The sequence below is a fragment of the Cryptomeria japonica genome, chromosome 8, assembly GCF_030272615.1.
Source record: "Cryptomeria japonica chromosome 8, Sugi_1.0, whole genome shotgun sequence".
In the NCBI taxonomy this organism is placed as follows: Eukaryota; Viridiplantae; Streptophyta; class Pinopsida; order Cupressales; family Cupressaceae; genus Cryptomeria; species Cryptomeria japonica.
In genome coordinates this window covers 510,864,799-510,881,657 of record NC_081412.1, presented here as the reverse complement: position 1 = coordinate 510,881,657, position 16,859 = coordinate 510,864,799, and the positions used below count along the sequence as shown (strand labels likewise).

Sequence of the window (16,859 nt, the reverse complement as noted above, 5' to 3'; positions counted from 1 at the left end):
TATTGAGAAATGCACCTTAATTAAGGATGCTTGGCAAAAGTTTCAAGACTTGTATGGTGAAGTTGATGAAATTAGGGGATATCAGATTGATAGTGATCTCATCATGTTAGATCCCAAGAACTTTGATACTATACAAGATTATGTCACTAAGGCAAAAGAGTTGAGGGCACAACTCAAGGAATGTGGCATTGATAAAAATGATACTCAATTGATTTTCAATTTGATGGGCAAACTTCCACAAGAATATGCAACATTTGTTTCTAGTTTCCAAACCGATAGGATGACAATGGGTTCAAGCTACACAATGCCTACATTTGATGCTTTGACTAAAATGTTGATGATAGAATAAAATAAGTTGATAAGCATGGGTAAGGCTTCTAAGTCTCAAGCATTAGTAGCAAATCAAGGGAACAAAGGAAATCAAGGAAAGCACAAATCAAACAAGAAGAAATGACAACCAAAGCCTCCGGACAAAGCAACACCTTCTCCACAACAAGGAGATTCATCCTCTTCCAAGAAGGAAAATTCACCAAAGGAGAGACCTACTTGTGCCTATTTTAAAAAGGTTGGTCATGAGGAGTGTCGTTGCCATTCTAAGAAGATTGATGAGCTCACACACATCCTCAAAAAGAAAAACATTGATTTGCCTAATGCCTACAAAAATGAGGATTCATCAACTTCCACTTCCTCACATTCAAAAGAGAAAGGGAAAGTATTCATGGCTTATATAAGTAGGAAGACTCACTTTTTTTGGAAGAGAAAAGGACAAGCTCTTTATGCTACTACAAGTCATGATTCAGGGAGATGACTTCTAGATTCAGGAGCTTCTCATCATATGGCATCTTCGTAGTCTATGTTCTCTACATTTGAGCCTTGCACCATACCACAGATTTTGATTGGCAATCATACATACATGGATGTGATTGGGAAAGGATCTATTGCCATTGGGGATAACTCCTTCAATGATTTGTTGTGTGTACCCCACTTGACAAACAATCTCCTTTCCATCTATCAAATCACACATGGGGCAACAAAGAGAATTGTGGAGTTCACACCTGAGTCAGTTTTCATTAGAGACTTGGAGGATAGAGCTATCATTGCAACTAGGGTGGTTGATCATGCATCTCGGTTATACTCCTTTTCAGATTTTGAGGAGAAATTTGGGTACTTGAACTTGAGGACTCTCACATGTGACACCATTCTTGAGCCTTGTATTTCATCTTCTCCTATTGATATTATATCACCTATTGCACCTGATGATTCAACTAGAGCGACAATTTTGCCTTCTTATGTAGCAGGATATACCTTGTCTTCCAGCTTTAGTTTCATGGGATGATTACTTGACAAACATTGCAGTTTTGTTTGTGGACTCCTACATTTCAGATTTGGGAGACATCATTGATGATATTCATCTTCTCTTTGATGAAGATGACCCTTCTTAAATTTTTGTGAGGGTACACTCTGATCCTCTTGTTCATTCTCTACATGATCATTCTTTCAAGTTTGACATGATTGTGGATACTTATGTACAACAGTTGGAGGAGGTCTCTTTATTCTTAGGAGACATGTGAGTCTTTGGATCATGTTCTACATTCATCTCCACTAGATCTTGGAGTGCCTTTTTTAGTAGTGTGGAGTAGTTCACCACCTTTGAAGGGGGTATCTTTCATCATCGACATGGGGACACTTGAGCATTTTTCAGAGACTTCATTCATCATGAGTTTTTCCCCTACATCTTCTCTTCATGATTGGGGAGAGTTCATGGATACACCTTTGGTTTTGTTTCTTCCTAATGGGAGGAATGTTGTTCGCCGTTCATGGAGTAGTTTCTTCGTTCATCTGTGAGCTTCTACCATTGGTGCAAATTCTACATTGAGGGGGGGGGGGGGGCTACCTAGCTCTTCTTATTCTCTCATATGGGGGGGGACTTTTTCCTCACATGGCGTTCTGTCCTTCACACACTTCTATGAGAGTTCTCTTGTATAGTTTTCATCTCTCTTTTTAGGGAGGGTTTTTTCCCATTTGTTTTTTCTCTCTTTCCCCGCTTTATGAGAGATTTCATTGCTTTGGTTTTCTTTGTATTTGCATTTGTACATGGGTACCTAACATGGCCTCGTAGCTAGGACCCATCTTGCATTGCTTAGTTGCATTGTAGACTTAAGTGCATTCCCCTAAGTTGCACTTAAGGGGGGGTGTTGGTGTAATTATGTATTCATGTTGGATATTATTACACCTTACTTAAGTTTACTTAGGAAATGTATTTCATAGTAGTTTGGGTATGAGACACTTGGGTGTTTGTGCCACATTGGGATAATGTGTGTAGGAGAATTTCCACCTTTTGTGGTCTTGTTGTTACATTCCACCTTCGGTGGGTGATCCACCTCATGTGGAATATTATATTGTTTCTCCTACCTACCACACCTATTTCCTACCTACACTTGTTTCTTATTGAGCCACATGTCATGTTTGTGTGCTCACATATCCATATAGCCTTGCCTATATAAGCAGGCTTGTATTCTTTGTATTAACAACAACTATTGATCTTTTGATCATTTATCTATTGATGAGAATACAATTTATTCTTGTCCTATATTTTGTCTCTTTATTTTGTACTTTTCATTGAGCTCTTGATCTTAGCAAAATCTCACAAATTTTTTATAGCACCAAATCCTATTAATTTTTATATAAATCTATATGTTTTTGGGCCTTATGAGCTTAATTATGAGGTTTATTTAGTACTAGGATATACTATATGAAATATCTTATAAAAATATCTCCAATGAAAGGGAAGGTAATCACAAATCTACAACATTAATCACATAAGGATTGTTGATCAACTCTATAATAGTCCATGTATCACTTGAAACTAGGATAACCTTATGAATAGAGAGAAGCAATGCAAATGCTAATAAGCTAATTATTTAATTACATGTAAAAATAAAAAAAGTATAATATAAAATAAAGAAACCTTTAGTAGAAAGATACAAATGAAACCCTAGATGAAAGACTTAGAAAAGCTAAGACCATGTGACAAGTGTTTTAATCCTATGTTATAAGACACAAAAAGTAAATTGCTTGACTAATGTTAAGCATTAAAGTGTGAAATGACCTAATATGAAACTAGTTAGGTAATATATTATGTTCATACCAACAACCACTTATTTTCAACTAAGAGAATGGAAAAATGCATATCAAGATGAAATAATGGCTCTTATCAACATGAACATGCTAGGAACCCATGCATAAAATGTATCTCACAAATGGAGTATAGGAAAAAATCTAAAGGAAAAATTATTCTTTAGAAGATAAAAGATGGAAATAAACATGTACAAGGAAAAGAAGGAAGGAGGACTCAACACATTCTCCCCATGACTACTTTAATCACTAATATACAATCAACATTCCCTAGTAGGAGAGAAAGAGAGACTACTTAGCCTACCCACAATTTATGATCATGTATAGTGATGGTTGATTCTTGATAAAAGGTGATGATATAAAACTAAGAATGCCAAATAATATTTCTCCCATTAGGAAGAAATAAAATCAGGTATATAGATGTCTTATTTATTTCCATGAGGAAAGAAATATGATGATGTATGATGATTTTCTTATCCTTAAACTATTCTCAAGTATATTTTATTGGTATAAAAGTATTCCATAATAAAATTAGTTACAAGAAAGATAAATAAAGAAGGTGAAAATCTAAGACCATGTGTAAGAGAATTGAGAATAAGATTGAATATGTAGATGCTGAGACAACAAATATGGTGGGTCTATGATGAAGGAAGAGATGAATGTCCTCAAGTATTTCTATCAAATCTGTATGATGAAATCATAAAAAAACCTATGATATATGTTAAGTACTTATTCCAATGTACCAAGTCTAGAATATTATGATGCTAAGAAACAAGAGATGGGGATGTGATCTAAATGTATGTCATCTAACTATATTATTTATCTCGTGATGATGTTCCCAAATGAAATTTTTGAACATGAACAACTAGAAATGAATCTACCAATCCTACAATTGTAATAATCCTTAGCTTTAGGATATTGATTCAAAGATAAATAAGATGAAGCCTTTCAATGTATATTGGATTCAATAGAAGCTAATAATTAATGGATGTATTTTTAGGTGGAGAAGGATCATCTAGAGAAGCCTTAATATTATCACAACTACCAAGACCCAATAAATAATCAAGATACTCTTGCGTATGGTCATAATATGATAGTTTGTCATAATCATTAAGGGTCATAAGCCTATTCATAATGGTATTAGTGGGATCCAAAATCATTTCCCATGTACTCCTAGAGGAATCAAACTAATTCAAGGCAAAGGAAACATCATTGTAAAATAGGGTAGATTAGCCCATCAATATGCTATGAGTGTTTTAATGCCAATTTTTGAGAGTGGGTTTTGATTTTGCCTTGTTTCAGTTATTTGATATTCATTGCCAAATTTTTTCTATAAGTCAACCTTATGATAGAATAAAGATTGTAATGATGGTGAAGGAATGACAACATCCATGCTCTAGGATAATGATGGGATTTATAATAAGGACCTTCCATTGTATCTGTAGTATTTTAAGGGATTAGGATTAGTGAGAATTTTAATTTCTACACTATTTTGTAGGAATTTGATATGTTGATGATATGTGGACGTACTTGTCTATATGACATATATCCATGGGTGATGAAGCAAGATATTATATTGAAGTTCAAGGTCAAGATCATGGATAAAGCATTCTATAAGATTGGTTAAAGGCTAGGTTTTTGCTAAGGTAGATTAATACAAGGTCCTATTAAAAGTAAGAGGATTAGATGATCATGCACTAGAGAAAGCGTTCAAACACTTTTTCTAGCATTAGATAAAGGTTAAAGGGGTAAGTGGTTATTTATTGTGAATGTTCATATAATAGATTTATTAAAGGGATAAATGGTTATTTATTGTGTGTTCATATAATAGATTTTGTAAGGTGGAGGTCACTATAAGCTCTTATGTAATGAAATTGTTAGGTTTGGATTGATTAATGTTAGAAGAGACTATGGTTATGTGTTGTGATTGACCATACAATGGGTTTTTGGAAGGCAGTTGTAACTACAATAATAACTTGACTTTAAGCACAAACCAATTAAATAAAGATCATAATCTGATTTGATGTTGAGAGATGTTGAAAATTCAGATCATTCCAAGAAACAGAATCAATCGATCGATCAAAATTCCAGCTTTCTGCAGACGAGGGGATAAATACATTACTATTTTGCAAAACGTAGTTGTCATTTCATTGCCATATTTATTTAATTTGGTTAATTTCAGGTGTGTCATGCTCACGTCCAATTTGCACGATATATGCCATCTTTATGTACTATTAAGATGAGAAGTCCGCCACAATATTATTGAGTTGTTTTCTCCTTAAAAATTCCAGCTCAATATTACGACTTCAACATTATTTAATCGACAAAGTTCAAATTGGTATCAAAATTTTCTACTGGATGAGATATAAAATCACTATCGACTATTTGTTAGATCTATTAATTTCTCCCACGTGAATATGTAAATTGACAAACTATGCATTTAAGACCGAAGCTTCTACTGCCCATTTTCAATAATTCCTCCACTGACCTTTTGAATGTGGTTTCTGCATGTATCTCATTGTTCTTCATTCTGGATATTTCTTAAGACCTCTATAAATATAGGCAGTTGTAGAAGCAAGCAATAGAGTAAATGAAATGTTTTATATTGAGTAGAGCCTCAAAAATCCCCTACGATATTGTTTGAGAATAGTTTTCTCCTTGTCTCTTGTAAAGGCATCATGGCTTCCTCGTTACAATCTCCTCTTGAAGCTGATCTCCCTGTGATTGACATCTCACAATTTGCCCAGGAAATTGAGGGAGAACATCTTCAATATCATCCGGAGGTTGTCAAACTCAGAAAGGCTTGTGAAGAATGGGGATTTTTCAGGCTGGTGAATCATGGAGTTCCACAAGATCTCCTGCAAAAGGTTTTGTCTGTTAGCAAGGATTTGGTGTCGATGCCCATGGAGGTTAAAGACAGAGCCACAACTTCTACTCCAGCGGAGAGTTATATCCGTGCTCCAGGCATTCCGACCACTTTTGAGACATTTTGCTTCCTTGACATGCCCAATCCAGATTCAATCCTTGAAATGTCTCGAAAGATATGGCCCGAGGAAGGAAATGCAAACTTCTGGTATGATGTTTATCAGCTCAAAAGCTGATATGATTTCAAATGAACTTTCTAAATAAGTGTCTTTTTAATTGTGGGGATGAGGGTCCTTTTATAAGCCCTTTCTTTTAGCTGTTTCGAGTTTAAGATTATTAAGAGAAGGATATTAGTAGTCATTATAGCTTCGAGCATCTTAAATTCTTAAGTAGCATAACATTGGATTTTGATTTTTTTTTGGTTTTCGTATATGATTTAAATGCTTATAGCTATTATTTTTGCTTCTTGATAGTTGTCACCTATGTTGTGGGATTCTTATGCAAGGATCAAAAAGTGGTCATGTTGAGTTGACATCTCATAGATATTTTCTATTGCTCTATTAACCATTCACTTTAACCACCACAAAATTTGCACAATGAATCCAAGACTTATGCACAAATACACCAATAATTGTATACTATTGATACCATTAAAATTATACAATTGATCTAATTACTAACTTTTCTTTTCCAACTATTCAATATATCGATGACTTACTATTGACTCACTAAACGATTTGATGATTGAAACATGAATGGCCCCTTCCCTTACTGTTTAAAATTCTGGTACTATTCTCACTAATGATATTGTGGTGTTGTCATGTTACAGTGAAGCGATTGGTGCATTGAGTTTATATCTGTCAAATCTTGCACAGAGAATAACTAAACTCATTCTCGCGAGCCTGGGTTTGGATGTTGAAACTTTCTACCACTCAGATTTTGAGAAATGTACAACCTTCTTGCGGATAAACAACTATTCATCTCATGGAAAATCTATTGGGGAGGTGGTTCTGACTCCTCATGCAGATCCGGGTTGCTCGTCAATCCTTCACACTGATGAAGAGGAAGGACTTGAGGTTCAGTCAAAGGAAGGGAAGTGGATAAACATAAAGCATTCACCAAACTCGTTTATTGTCAACTTAGGGGATAGTCTTAAGGTGCAAACCAATCTTTTCTATCTCTGTTGTTTTATAATTTATATGTTTCTGGTTATGTGGTTGATCAGATTATTTGATTACAGGTATGGAGCAACGGTAAATATTGGAGTGCTGTTCACCGCGTCATTAATAAAGGGTGGGAGAATCGTTTATCAGTTCCCTTTTTTCATACCTTCGCAGGTGATGCCCAGATCTTGGCTCCAGAGATGCTTGTGAGTGAAGATAATCCACGACAATACAAGCCTTTTACTTTCTCTGAATTGCAGTCTGAATTGCGGAAAGGACTTGGAAATTATAAAGTAGATAGAGAACAAGTCAAAGTGATGGAACGATTGGCTGCCATATAACGTATATCTCTAGTGTTTTACTTATAGCATTCAATTTCTTTGTTACACCAAATTATGTTAATCCTACACTCTGTTTCATGGATTTAACATTTTTAAAACAGGGCCAGGGAAGTTCACTTGGGGAAATGGGTGTTCTTGATCTGAATGAAATTTGGAAAATTTGTTATAATACGTACCTTATATATATGTGTAATATGTGTTGTATTAGTTTTAATTATGAAATTGGGTCGTATGAAACATAATTTTCAAAGTTTATGGGTATAATTAAAAAAGATGGAAAATAAAATAATGTAAAACTTTGTAAATATGTAATGGTTGCATGAAATATTGAAGGATTTCCTTTAAAAAAAAATGTGATTTTTTTTTATCTATCTATAAATAAGGTTTGGAGGTGCGGTTCATGGTACTACTTGCCATGTCAGTATGTCTAATGAGAAGTGTCCTAAAATTAACTTAACAACACAACTAATATTAACGTGTGGTAAACAATACCACCTTAAAGTGGGATGCCTTCTTTCTCACATGAGGTTAAAATAAAAAAACAAATACTAATTAATAAATAATGTAGATTAGGATCCAAGGTTGAGACACCTTTTTCAATATTAAGATGATTTCAATAGGCATAGAATAAGGGGTTACCAAGTGGAGTATGACTGAAGCCCGTGAATGAATACATATATCTAATTGTCAGAGGTGTTTAGCATAATAATAGATTCATATTGGAGTGATTGAGGGTTACATTAATTCCATTGGGAAAAGGGATTAAATGATCAAATGATGAGTTGCATTCTACCTATGGAGTTACATTTGGAGAGTGCATTGGTCCAACTTAGACTAGTTAAACCAAATGATTGACTCATTTTTTTGGTAAACCATTGATAGTTTATTTTCTATCCTTAGATTTTATATTGAGGGATTTAGAAGGATATAGTTTGGCTAGTTTTATGCAAAATTATGCTACCAAAATTCCTCTAAATACAATTCACAAATATTTTTTTTGAAGCATTATAACTTATAGAACATATTATAACCTATTATTTTATATAATATGTATTGGGTGTGCTTTGGAGTATATGGTTATCCTTTATGAGGGGTTTCCCTAAGTCGCATATCTTATTATTTCTCTCTCTATTTATCCCTTGTGGCATTGCTCTACCAAAATGATTTTAGATTTAATTTATTTGATTTGGTCTCATTTTTAAATTAAGTAAGAATTAGATATATTTCTATTTAATAATAGATCAAAATAATAAATAAAAATTCTTAAATAATGATTAATTCTAAGCTTGTTGGACCTTAAAGAAGTTTCCAAGGCTATGCTGCTACTTGAGAAGGAGGCCTCCCAGGCTTTAGACATTTTTAAGTAGGTGGTTTGTGTTGTTGTTTTTGCCAGCATCTCGCTGGCCTTTTGCTAGTCTTTCGGTGGCTACTGGGTTTTTTTGCTCTTCGTTTGCAACCAGTTTTGTTTCTAAGTCCTAGGTTCTCTTATGATTCTATAATTCTTTATCTTTAAATATTTGATGTAAGGGGTTTCGGGTCCCCTCAAAACCTATTTTTGCTTAATAAAAAACAACATGTCTTGTACTCTCCATGATTAGAATAATATTAATTTTAGTATTTTCAAAATTTTCTTGCCAGCATCTGTAGTCATATTGCCAATTATAACATTGTCATAGACCCCAATCTTGAGCCCATAAAAAAATAAAAAAATAAAATTACATGCTAAAGTTATATGTTATATGTTGTCATTGATGTCAAATCCTGTGGTCCAGTTAGGTCTGGAGGTGGTATATTGAGTAGTAGTGGAAGATTGGTATTTATGTGATGTTGATGGTCATTTTGGCGATTTCCTGGAAGATTTGGCTTCTTAGAAGATGTGTTGCTGATGTTACTCAGTGCTATTTTTTGGGTTTGGTTTGATCTGAATGTAGAGGTGTTGATTCAGAAGTCGAGGATGTGTAACAATGTTTTTGTTTTAGGTTCAGTATTGGTAATATATGTAATGTGTTGATATGTTCGACGAGGACCATTGTGATGTGGTCTACTTCTCATTCCTTCCCACCACAAGAATGTTTAGCATTGACCTATTTTAGATCTCTGTCTTGGCTAACTTGGAAGATTACATTTTTTTGGAGATAGTATATGTATGCGTATGATTTGGATGAGTTAGTGTGTGGTATTTTTTTTTGTGAATAGAAAATCATGTTGAAGATATGGAAGATTGAAAGAATCTAGTTGATTTTTGTGAAGTGTGTTGTGGATAGTTACCGAAAGTATTTCCGGTAGTGCAAATTGTGTTTCAGTGGTGGATTTTCTTTTCTATCTTTCTTTCTTTGGTAGTGAACCTTTCTGGGTAGTGAGCCCTTTGGTAGTTAACCTTTCTGGGCAATGAGCCCTCCTGCAATGAGCATTTTGGTACTGAGACATCCTTTGTAAAAATCACCTTAACCGGTGTTTTTATATATTAGCATTCTTCGTGGTTTTTCACTTCTTGGGTTTTCCACATAAATTTTGGTGTTCTTTGTGTCTGATTTATGCTTTTGTGGTTTATCTATATTATTAAATATTGTTGTAGTTCCAGATTTGTGAATAAAGTTTGATAGAAGATTTTAATTGTCAACTGATTCATCCCCCCTCTCAGTTGCCCAAATATTCAACAATTGGTATCAGAGCTTTGGTTCCTTGATATAGAGCTTAACCACTTGAGGTATATCTTGATACAATGGCACACAAATTATTTATTCTTATCTTTGAAGGATCTGATTATAGTTTTTTAAAAGTAAAGATGAGAGGTTATCTAGTTTCTTTGGGTTACAATAATTGGAAGGCGGTGGAGACTAATTATGTACAATCGGCAAATAGTCTTAATACTTCAGATGAGATTCAAGTCTATGATGAAAATGGAAAGGCCATGTATGCTATTTTAAGTGTATTGTCAAAAACTAAATCGACAAAAGTTATTTCCTTGAATACTACTTATGAGGTTTGGCAGAAGCTAAGAGATATCTATGAAGGAAATGAGGGAGTTAAGTTGGAAAAGAGGCTAACAACTAAGTGAAGGTAAGAAAAATTGAAGATGGAAGAAGGAGAAGATATAGTACGCTATTTTGAAAAGGTTGACAACACAGTGAATGAAATTAGAGAAATTGAAGGCACTTTGAATGATGGAGATGTAATTGACAAAATCTTGATGACTCTACTGGTAAGTTATAGTGATAAGATCTCAGATATTGAAGAAACCTATGATTCAAAGAAGTTCACTAGAGAGCAGCTATTTGGTACCTTGACTGCATTTGAAGTGAGAAATTTTGGAAAGGAAAAAGACAAAGCAAAGAAAACATTCAAAGCATCTAAAGATGATTCAGATGATGACAACAACCCAGATTAGATAGAAGCAAATTTTGTGAGGAAATTGAAGTAAGGCACTGACAAGTACAAAGGTATGTTACCCTTCAAATGTTTTAGATGTGGAAATATTGGTCACATAGATACTAGATATTTGGAAAAGGGAACAAGACAAATGTTTAGAGAAAATAAATGAAAGTTAAATAAGCAAGCCTATCATGTTAAGGATGATGCTGGCATTTCAGATGATGAATCAGATTATGAGGAAGGTGATTGTTGAGACTTTCCTTTTGATATTTCTAAAACTATTTCTACAACAGTCCATGCTAGAAGAGATAAGAATGAATGGTTGATTGATAGTGGATGCTCAAATTACATGACTTGTGATAAGAGTAAGTTCATTAAACTTGAACAATATGAAGGAGGTTCTGTTAGGTTCGAAGATGATCAGACAACATAAATTGTTGGGATTGGCTCAATTACATTTGATGGAAAGAATAACACTAACAATGCTTATCATGTGAAGGGTTTACATCATAATTTTTTGAGTGTTGGACAAATGTGTAAAAATTGATATAACGTTATTTTTTAGGATAATGGATGTGAGATCTGGAAGGAGTTTGGTACGGTTATTGCAGTTGGAAGAAGGACAAATGGAAATATGTATCAGCTGGAAGGAGATACAAGGCACTGCTTGTTATCTCAACTTGATGATAGCTGGTTATGGCATTAGAGGATGTGTCACATCAAATTTGATATCCTTGTACAAATAAATTCAAGGAGTGCAATGAGAGATTTATCGAGATTGACCAAACTGGGTAACAACATTTGCAAGGAATGCCAAATAGGAAAGTAGACAAAGAGAACATTCAAAGGAAAAGAGTATTCATTCGCCAGATTATTGGATGTGGTACACATAGATCTATGTGGTCTGACTAGAATAAGGAGATTGCAAGGTGAGAGGTATTTCATGTTATTGATTGATGATTATTCTAGAATGACTTGGGTTACATTTTTAAAAGAGAAATATGAGACATTAGAGAAATTCAAGATATTCAAGGAAAACATTGAGAATGAAGTTGATAGGAAAATCAATTATTTGAGGTATAATAGAGGAGGGGAATTTATTTCTGATGATTTTAACAATTTCTGTGAGAAACATGGCATTAGAAGATAGTTATCTACCCATCAGACATCGTAGCAAAATGCTGTAGTAGAAAGAATGAACCGAACCATACAAGAGCCAGATAGAACTATGATGAAAGGAGCTGAATTACCGAAAGTCTACTAGAGAGAGGCAATTTACACAACAACACACACTCTTAATATAATTCTATATCAAAATAAATATGGGAAGATATCTTATGAACTATGGCATGATAGAACTATGACAGTGAAATATTTCAATGTATTTGGAAGCAAGTGCTATATCCAAAGAGATGAGGATAATCTTGGAAAATTAGATAGTAGAGTACATAAAGACATATTCTTAGGATATTCAACAAAGAGAAGGGCATATTGATGTTACAACAAGAGGTTGAATAAGATTGTTGAAAGTACAAATGTGAAAGTTGATGAAAGTACTTCAAAAGACAGAGAGATATTGGTAGGATATGAATTTGATGAGTTCGGTTAAAAGAAAAAGTAAGAGGAAATCAAAAGTGAAGAAAAAAATAATAAAGATGCTTCGACATCTACATCGAAGACCCTGAGATATGTTCAAAATAATCATTTAGAAGATTAGATTACTGGAGATAAGAGTAAAGGTATCATCACAAGAAGCAAAGTAGCTCAAGAACAAGTTTTGTTGTGCTTACTATCTAAAATTGAGCTAAAGATTGTAGAAGAAGCTTGTAATGACTAAATTGGATAAAGGAAATGAAAGAAGAGCTAGATAAGATTGAGAAAAATCAGAAATAGGAATTAGTTAACAAACTGGAAGACAAGAATGTAATTGGAACTAAGTGGGTATTCTGAAACAAACTGGATGAAGATGGAAAGGTTGTAAGAAACAAATCAAGGTTGGTTTGAAAAGGTTATACTCAGATTGAAGGTATTGATTTTGATGAAAGTTATGCCAGGTGGTTACTCAGATGGAGGAAATTAGAATGTTCTTGGCATTTGCAACATTTAAGGATTTCAAGGTTTATCAGATGGATGTAAAATCAACATTCTTCAATGGAGAATTGAAAGAAGAAGTCTATATTGAAAAACCAGAAGGTTTAAGGTTGAAAGATGATCCAAACATTGTTTGCAGATTGAAGAAGGCTTTGCATGAACTAAAATAGGCTATAATGCCCCTCCCTTGATCAGACCCTATTTAACCTAGTTTGACTCTGGTTGACTTTTTCTATTGTTTTTGTGGTTGGATGATACTATATGTTGTATAATTCTTCCACTTGTGCATAATAGAGAAATCTTATCCTATTAATATTATTGATGTTCATTAAATGTTCTTTTAAAAAAAAATTATTTCACTCTTTTTTGAATGTTAGTCTATTCCTCTAGGGTTTCTTGGCGAGGCATTACACAAGCTACTAGAGCTTGGTATGGAAGGCTAGACAAGTACCTAATTGATCAAGGATTTTAGAAAGGTTTAGCTGACAACAATTTATATTTCAAGGCTGATTCAGGTAAAATCCTAATTGTTGTAGTATATGTTGATGATATAATCTTTGGAGGAAATGAAGATATGTGCAAAATTTTTGCTAATGAGATGTAAGAGTTTGAGATGTCCATGATTGGTGAGCTAAATTTATTTCTTGGTTTGCAAGTTAATCAGAATGATAAAGAAATTTTCATTTCTCAGTCTAAGTATATCAAAGAGTTGTTAAAGAAGTTTGGGTTTGAGAATTCCAAACTGGTGTGTACACTTATGGCCACTAAATGCAAGTTAACCAAAGATGATAAATATCCTAAGGTAGATGTAAGTGAGTATAGGTCAATGACTGGATGGCTGTTATATTTTGAGTACTACAAGATATATACAGTATGATTGCAGTCAGATTTTAGCAAGAAATGAAAGAATCACATGTTGTGGCAGTAAAAAGGATTTTTAGATATCTAAAAGGCACAAAAGAGTTTGGTTTGTGGTATCCCAAGAGCTCATATTTTACCTTGATAGTTTATATAGATGCAGACTGGGCTAGAAGTGTTGATGACAAGAAAAGTACAAGTGGAGGAGCATTATTTCTTGAGTTCCAGTTGGTTACTTGGTCAAGTAAGAAACAATACTATATGTCCCTATCTACATCTGAAAAAAAATACATTGTAGCATCCTCATGTTGCACACAAACTCTTTGGATTAAGAAGAATTTGAAGGGTATTGGTGTAAAGTTTAATGACCCTATCTCAATCATGTGTGACAATACCAATGCAATAATATTTTAAAAATATGATACAACATTCCAGAACAAAGCACATATCCATTCGGTACCACTTCTTGAGGGAAAAAGTGTTGGTAATGAAGCAAGACTTCCATATATCCTATAAAGAAATGAAATGTGGATATCTTCACTAAGGAATTGTGTGAAGATAGTTTTGAGTATCTCCGACAGAATTTGGGTATATTACCCCTTTCCTATTTGAACTAATGTGCATTTGGATGTATATTGGTCTAGTGAGCAGCTTGCATATTCTTTTTTGGACTGATGCTTGAGTGATTCCTCTTAGGGGAACCAAGAGTGGGTTTCATAGGGGGAGTTTTATGCACCTTTGTCATTGTTGTCAAAGGGGAGAGAGAGAGAGAGTATGATGCATGTTGATATATTTATCATTTTGATGGATGTTACTATCAATGAAAAAGTGGGAGATTGTTAGCATTATGTTAAATATTGTCGTTGCTGTCAAATCATGTGCTTTAGTTAGGTATTGATGTTACTTAGTGCTATTTTTTGGGTTTGGCTTGGTCAAGAAGTCAAGGTATTGATTTGTAAGTTGGGGATGTGTAACAATGTTTTTATTTTAGGCCCGACATTGGTAATATGTGTAACATGTTGATATGTTCGATGAGGTGAGCATTGTGATGTGGTCTACTTCTTATTTCTTCCCACCACTAGAATGTTTAGTATTGACCTATTTTAGATCTCAGTCTTGGATGACTTGGAAGATTATATTTTTTAGGAGACAATATATGTATGTGTATGATTTGGATGAGTTAGTCTATAGTATTATTTTGGTGAATGGCTAATCATGTTGAAGATATACAAGCTTGAAAGAATCTAGTTGATTATTATGAAGTGTGTTGTTGATAGTTACTGAAAGCAGTTTCAACAGTGCAAACTGTGCTTCAGTGGTGGATTTTCTTTTCTATCTTTCTTTCTTTGGTAGTGAGCCATCCTTTGTAAAAATCACCTTAACTAGTGTCTTTATATTGAGAATTAGCATTCTAATTAAATTTTGATGTTCTATGTGTCTGATTTATGCTTTCATGGTTTATCTGTCTAAGTGATTAATTATGCTAGTAGTTCCAGATCTATGAATAAAGTTTGAAAGAAGATTTTAATTGTTGACTGATTCACCCCCCTCTTAGTTGCCTAGATATTTAACATTTATTACTTAATATTTCTACCATAAAATGTAATTAGACACTAACACACACAAAATGAAAAAAAATGATAACAAACACGTTGTTGATAATATTAGCTATTGAGAAGTATGATAAAATACTATAGTGAAAACACATAATGACAATGAATAAATTTAATATATTGATTGAAGTAACATACGATCATTAACCCTTAAATTATATGATGAGAAATATGCATTAGAAACTAAAACTAAAAAATACAAGTGAAACACTTAAAACCAAAATTTATATGGAGAAAATATTTTATAAAATCCACCAACATAGATATCCTTGATTTTTTGTTAATAAGATAAACACTATTACATAATACAATCCAACCAACTCCTTCGTTAAACAATATTTAAGTACTAAAATATTAGTTCACTTGCAAAACATTATCAAATCTCTATCTCACGAACCTGATTTATAGTGAAATGGGAAGAGAAAAACTAAAATATTTTATCAAGATAAAGTGTTGCTAAGATAATATTCTAAGGAAAACACACACATACCAATAATGTATTTAATCATGCACTTAAGATAGATATCAATAAAATAATGACTGTTTGATTTTGTAACTCCTAGTAGAAGCCACTCCCAATTCCATCACTCCAAAAAGAAGCCACTAATTTATGTAGACCCTACCCATCATAAGGTGATGCTCCACTTTAAAAAATGTAACTTTTTGGTTCCTAGGAGAGAGAAATCCAATTTGTATTGAATAAAGCCAACCATAACTCCCATTGTTGACCTACCAAATGTAACCTCATTATTGATAATATAAAATTGTTATCCCTCTATATTGGTGAAAAATAGAGGGGTTTCACAAGTTAAGCTATGTAAAATAGGAAATGCACTCATTTTCACATCATACACTAAAAGGTGAAATGGATTTGATTGATCCAATCTCCTCTTCAAGTATGAAATGGATGGAATACATATCAAAATTCACTTCCCCTTTTGGAAATTGAGGTTGAATGTATATTATTGAATTTAATTATTAGATCTTTGGAAAATGATAGAAAATTGACATAAAATAACATGAAATGTAAGTTTCAGATGTAGTATCTAGAATAAGGAATAGGGAGGCACATGTTGTTGCAATTTTGGATAGAATGAGTTGTTATTGTGTTGCCATTGATGTCAAAATACTTTTCTTGTCATTAGTGACTGGTTGGTATAATTGATATTGAGTTTCTTGTGTAGTTATTTTGAGATATTTGCTCCACATATCTTTTATATTGTGCATCTATTCATGTGGTTTGGATATGTTGTTAAGAAGTGTCTACAAATTCTACATTAGAAATTTGGTGCTTTGAGCTACCGTGCTAAGGAAGTTGCATTCACCAAAGTGTGATGATGTTTGATAGTGTTTCTGTGTGAAATTCATGCTTCACATTTATCCGTCTTATGGTTTTTGATGTTGTGGTTATGTAGTTAAGT

General features: G+C 33.4%; 1 protein-coding gene across 1 annotated transcript; it reads left to right on the top strand.

Annotated features, from left to right (window-relative positions):
• The first annotated feature begins 5,738 nt into the window (after positions 1 to 5,738).
• LOC131057180 (jasmonate-induced oxygenase 4-like) lies at positions 5,739 to 7,504 on the top strand. The gene is made up of 3 exons (XM_057991366.1): positions 5,739 to 6,208; positions 6,830 to 7,157; positions 7,241 to 7,504. The coding sequence occupies exons 1-3, from the start codon at positions 5,814 to 5,816 to the stop codon at positions 7,502 to 7,504; spliced, it is 987 nt and encodes a 328-aa protein (XP_057847349.1). The 5' UTR covers positions 5,739 to 5,813.
• The last annotated feature ends 9,355 nt before the right edge of the window (positions 7,505 to 16,859 follow it).

Coding starts and splice junctions, on each gene's coding strand:
- LOC131057180 (XM_057991366.1), top strand. CDS start 5,814: ATGGCTTCCTCGTTACAATCTCCTCTTGAAGCTGATCTCCCTGTGATT. Junction 6,209..6,829: donor GAAGGAAATGCAAACTTCTG/GTATGATGTTTA, acceptor GTCATGTTACAG/TGAAGCGATTGGTGCATTGA. Junction 7,158..7,240: donor ACTTAGGGGATAGTCTTAAG/GTGCAAACCAAT, acceptor ATTTGATTACAG/GTATGGAGCAACGGTAAATA.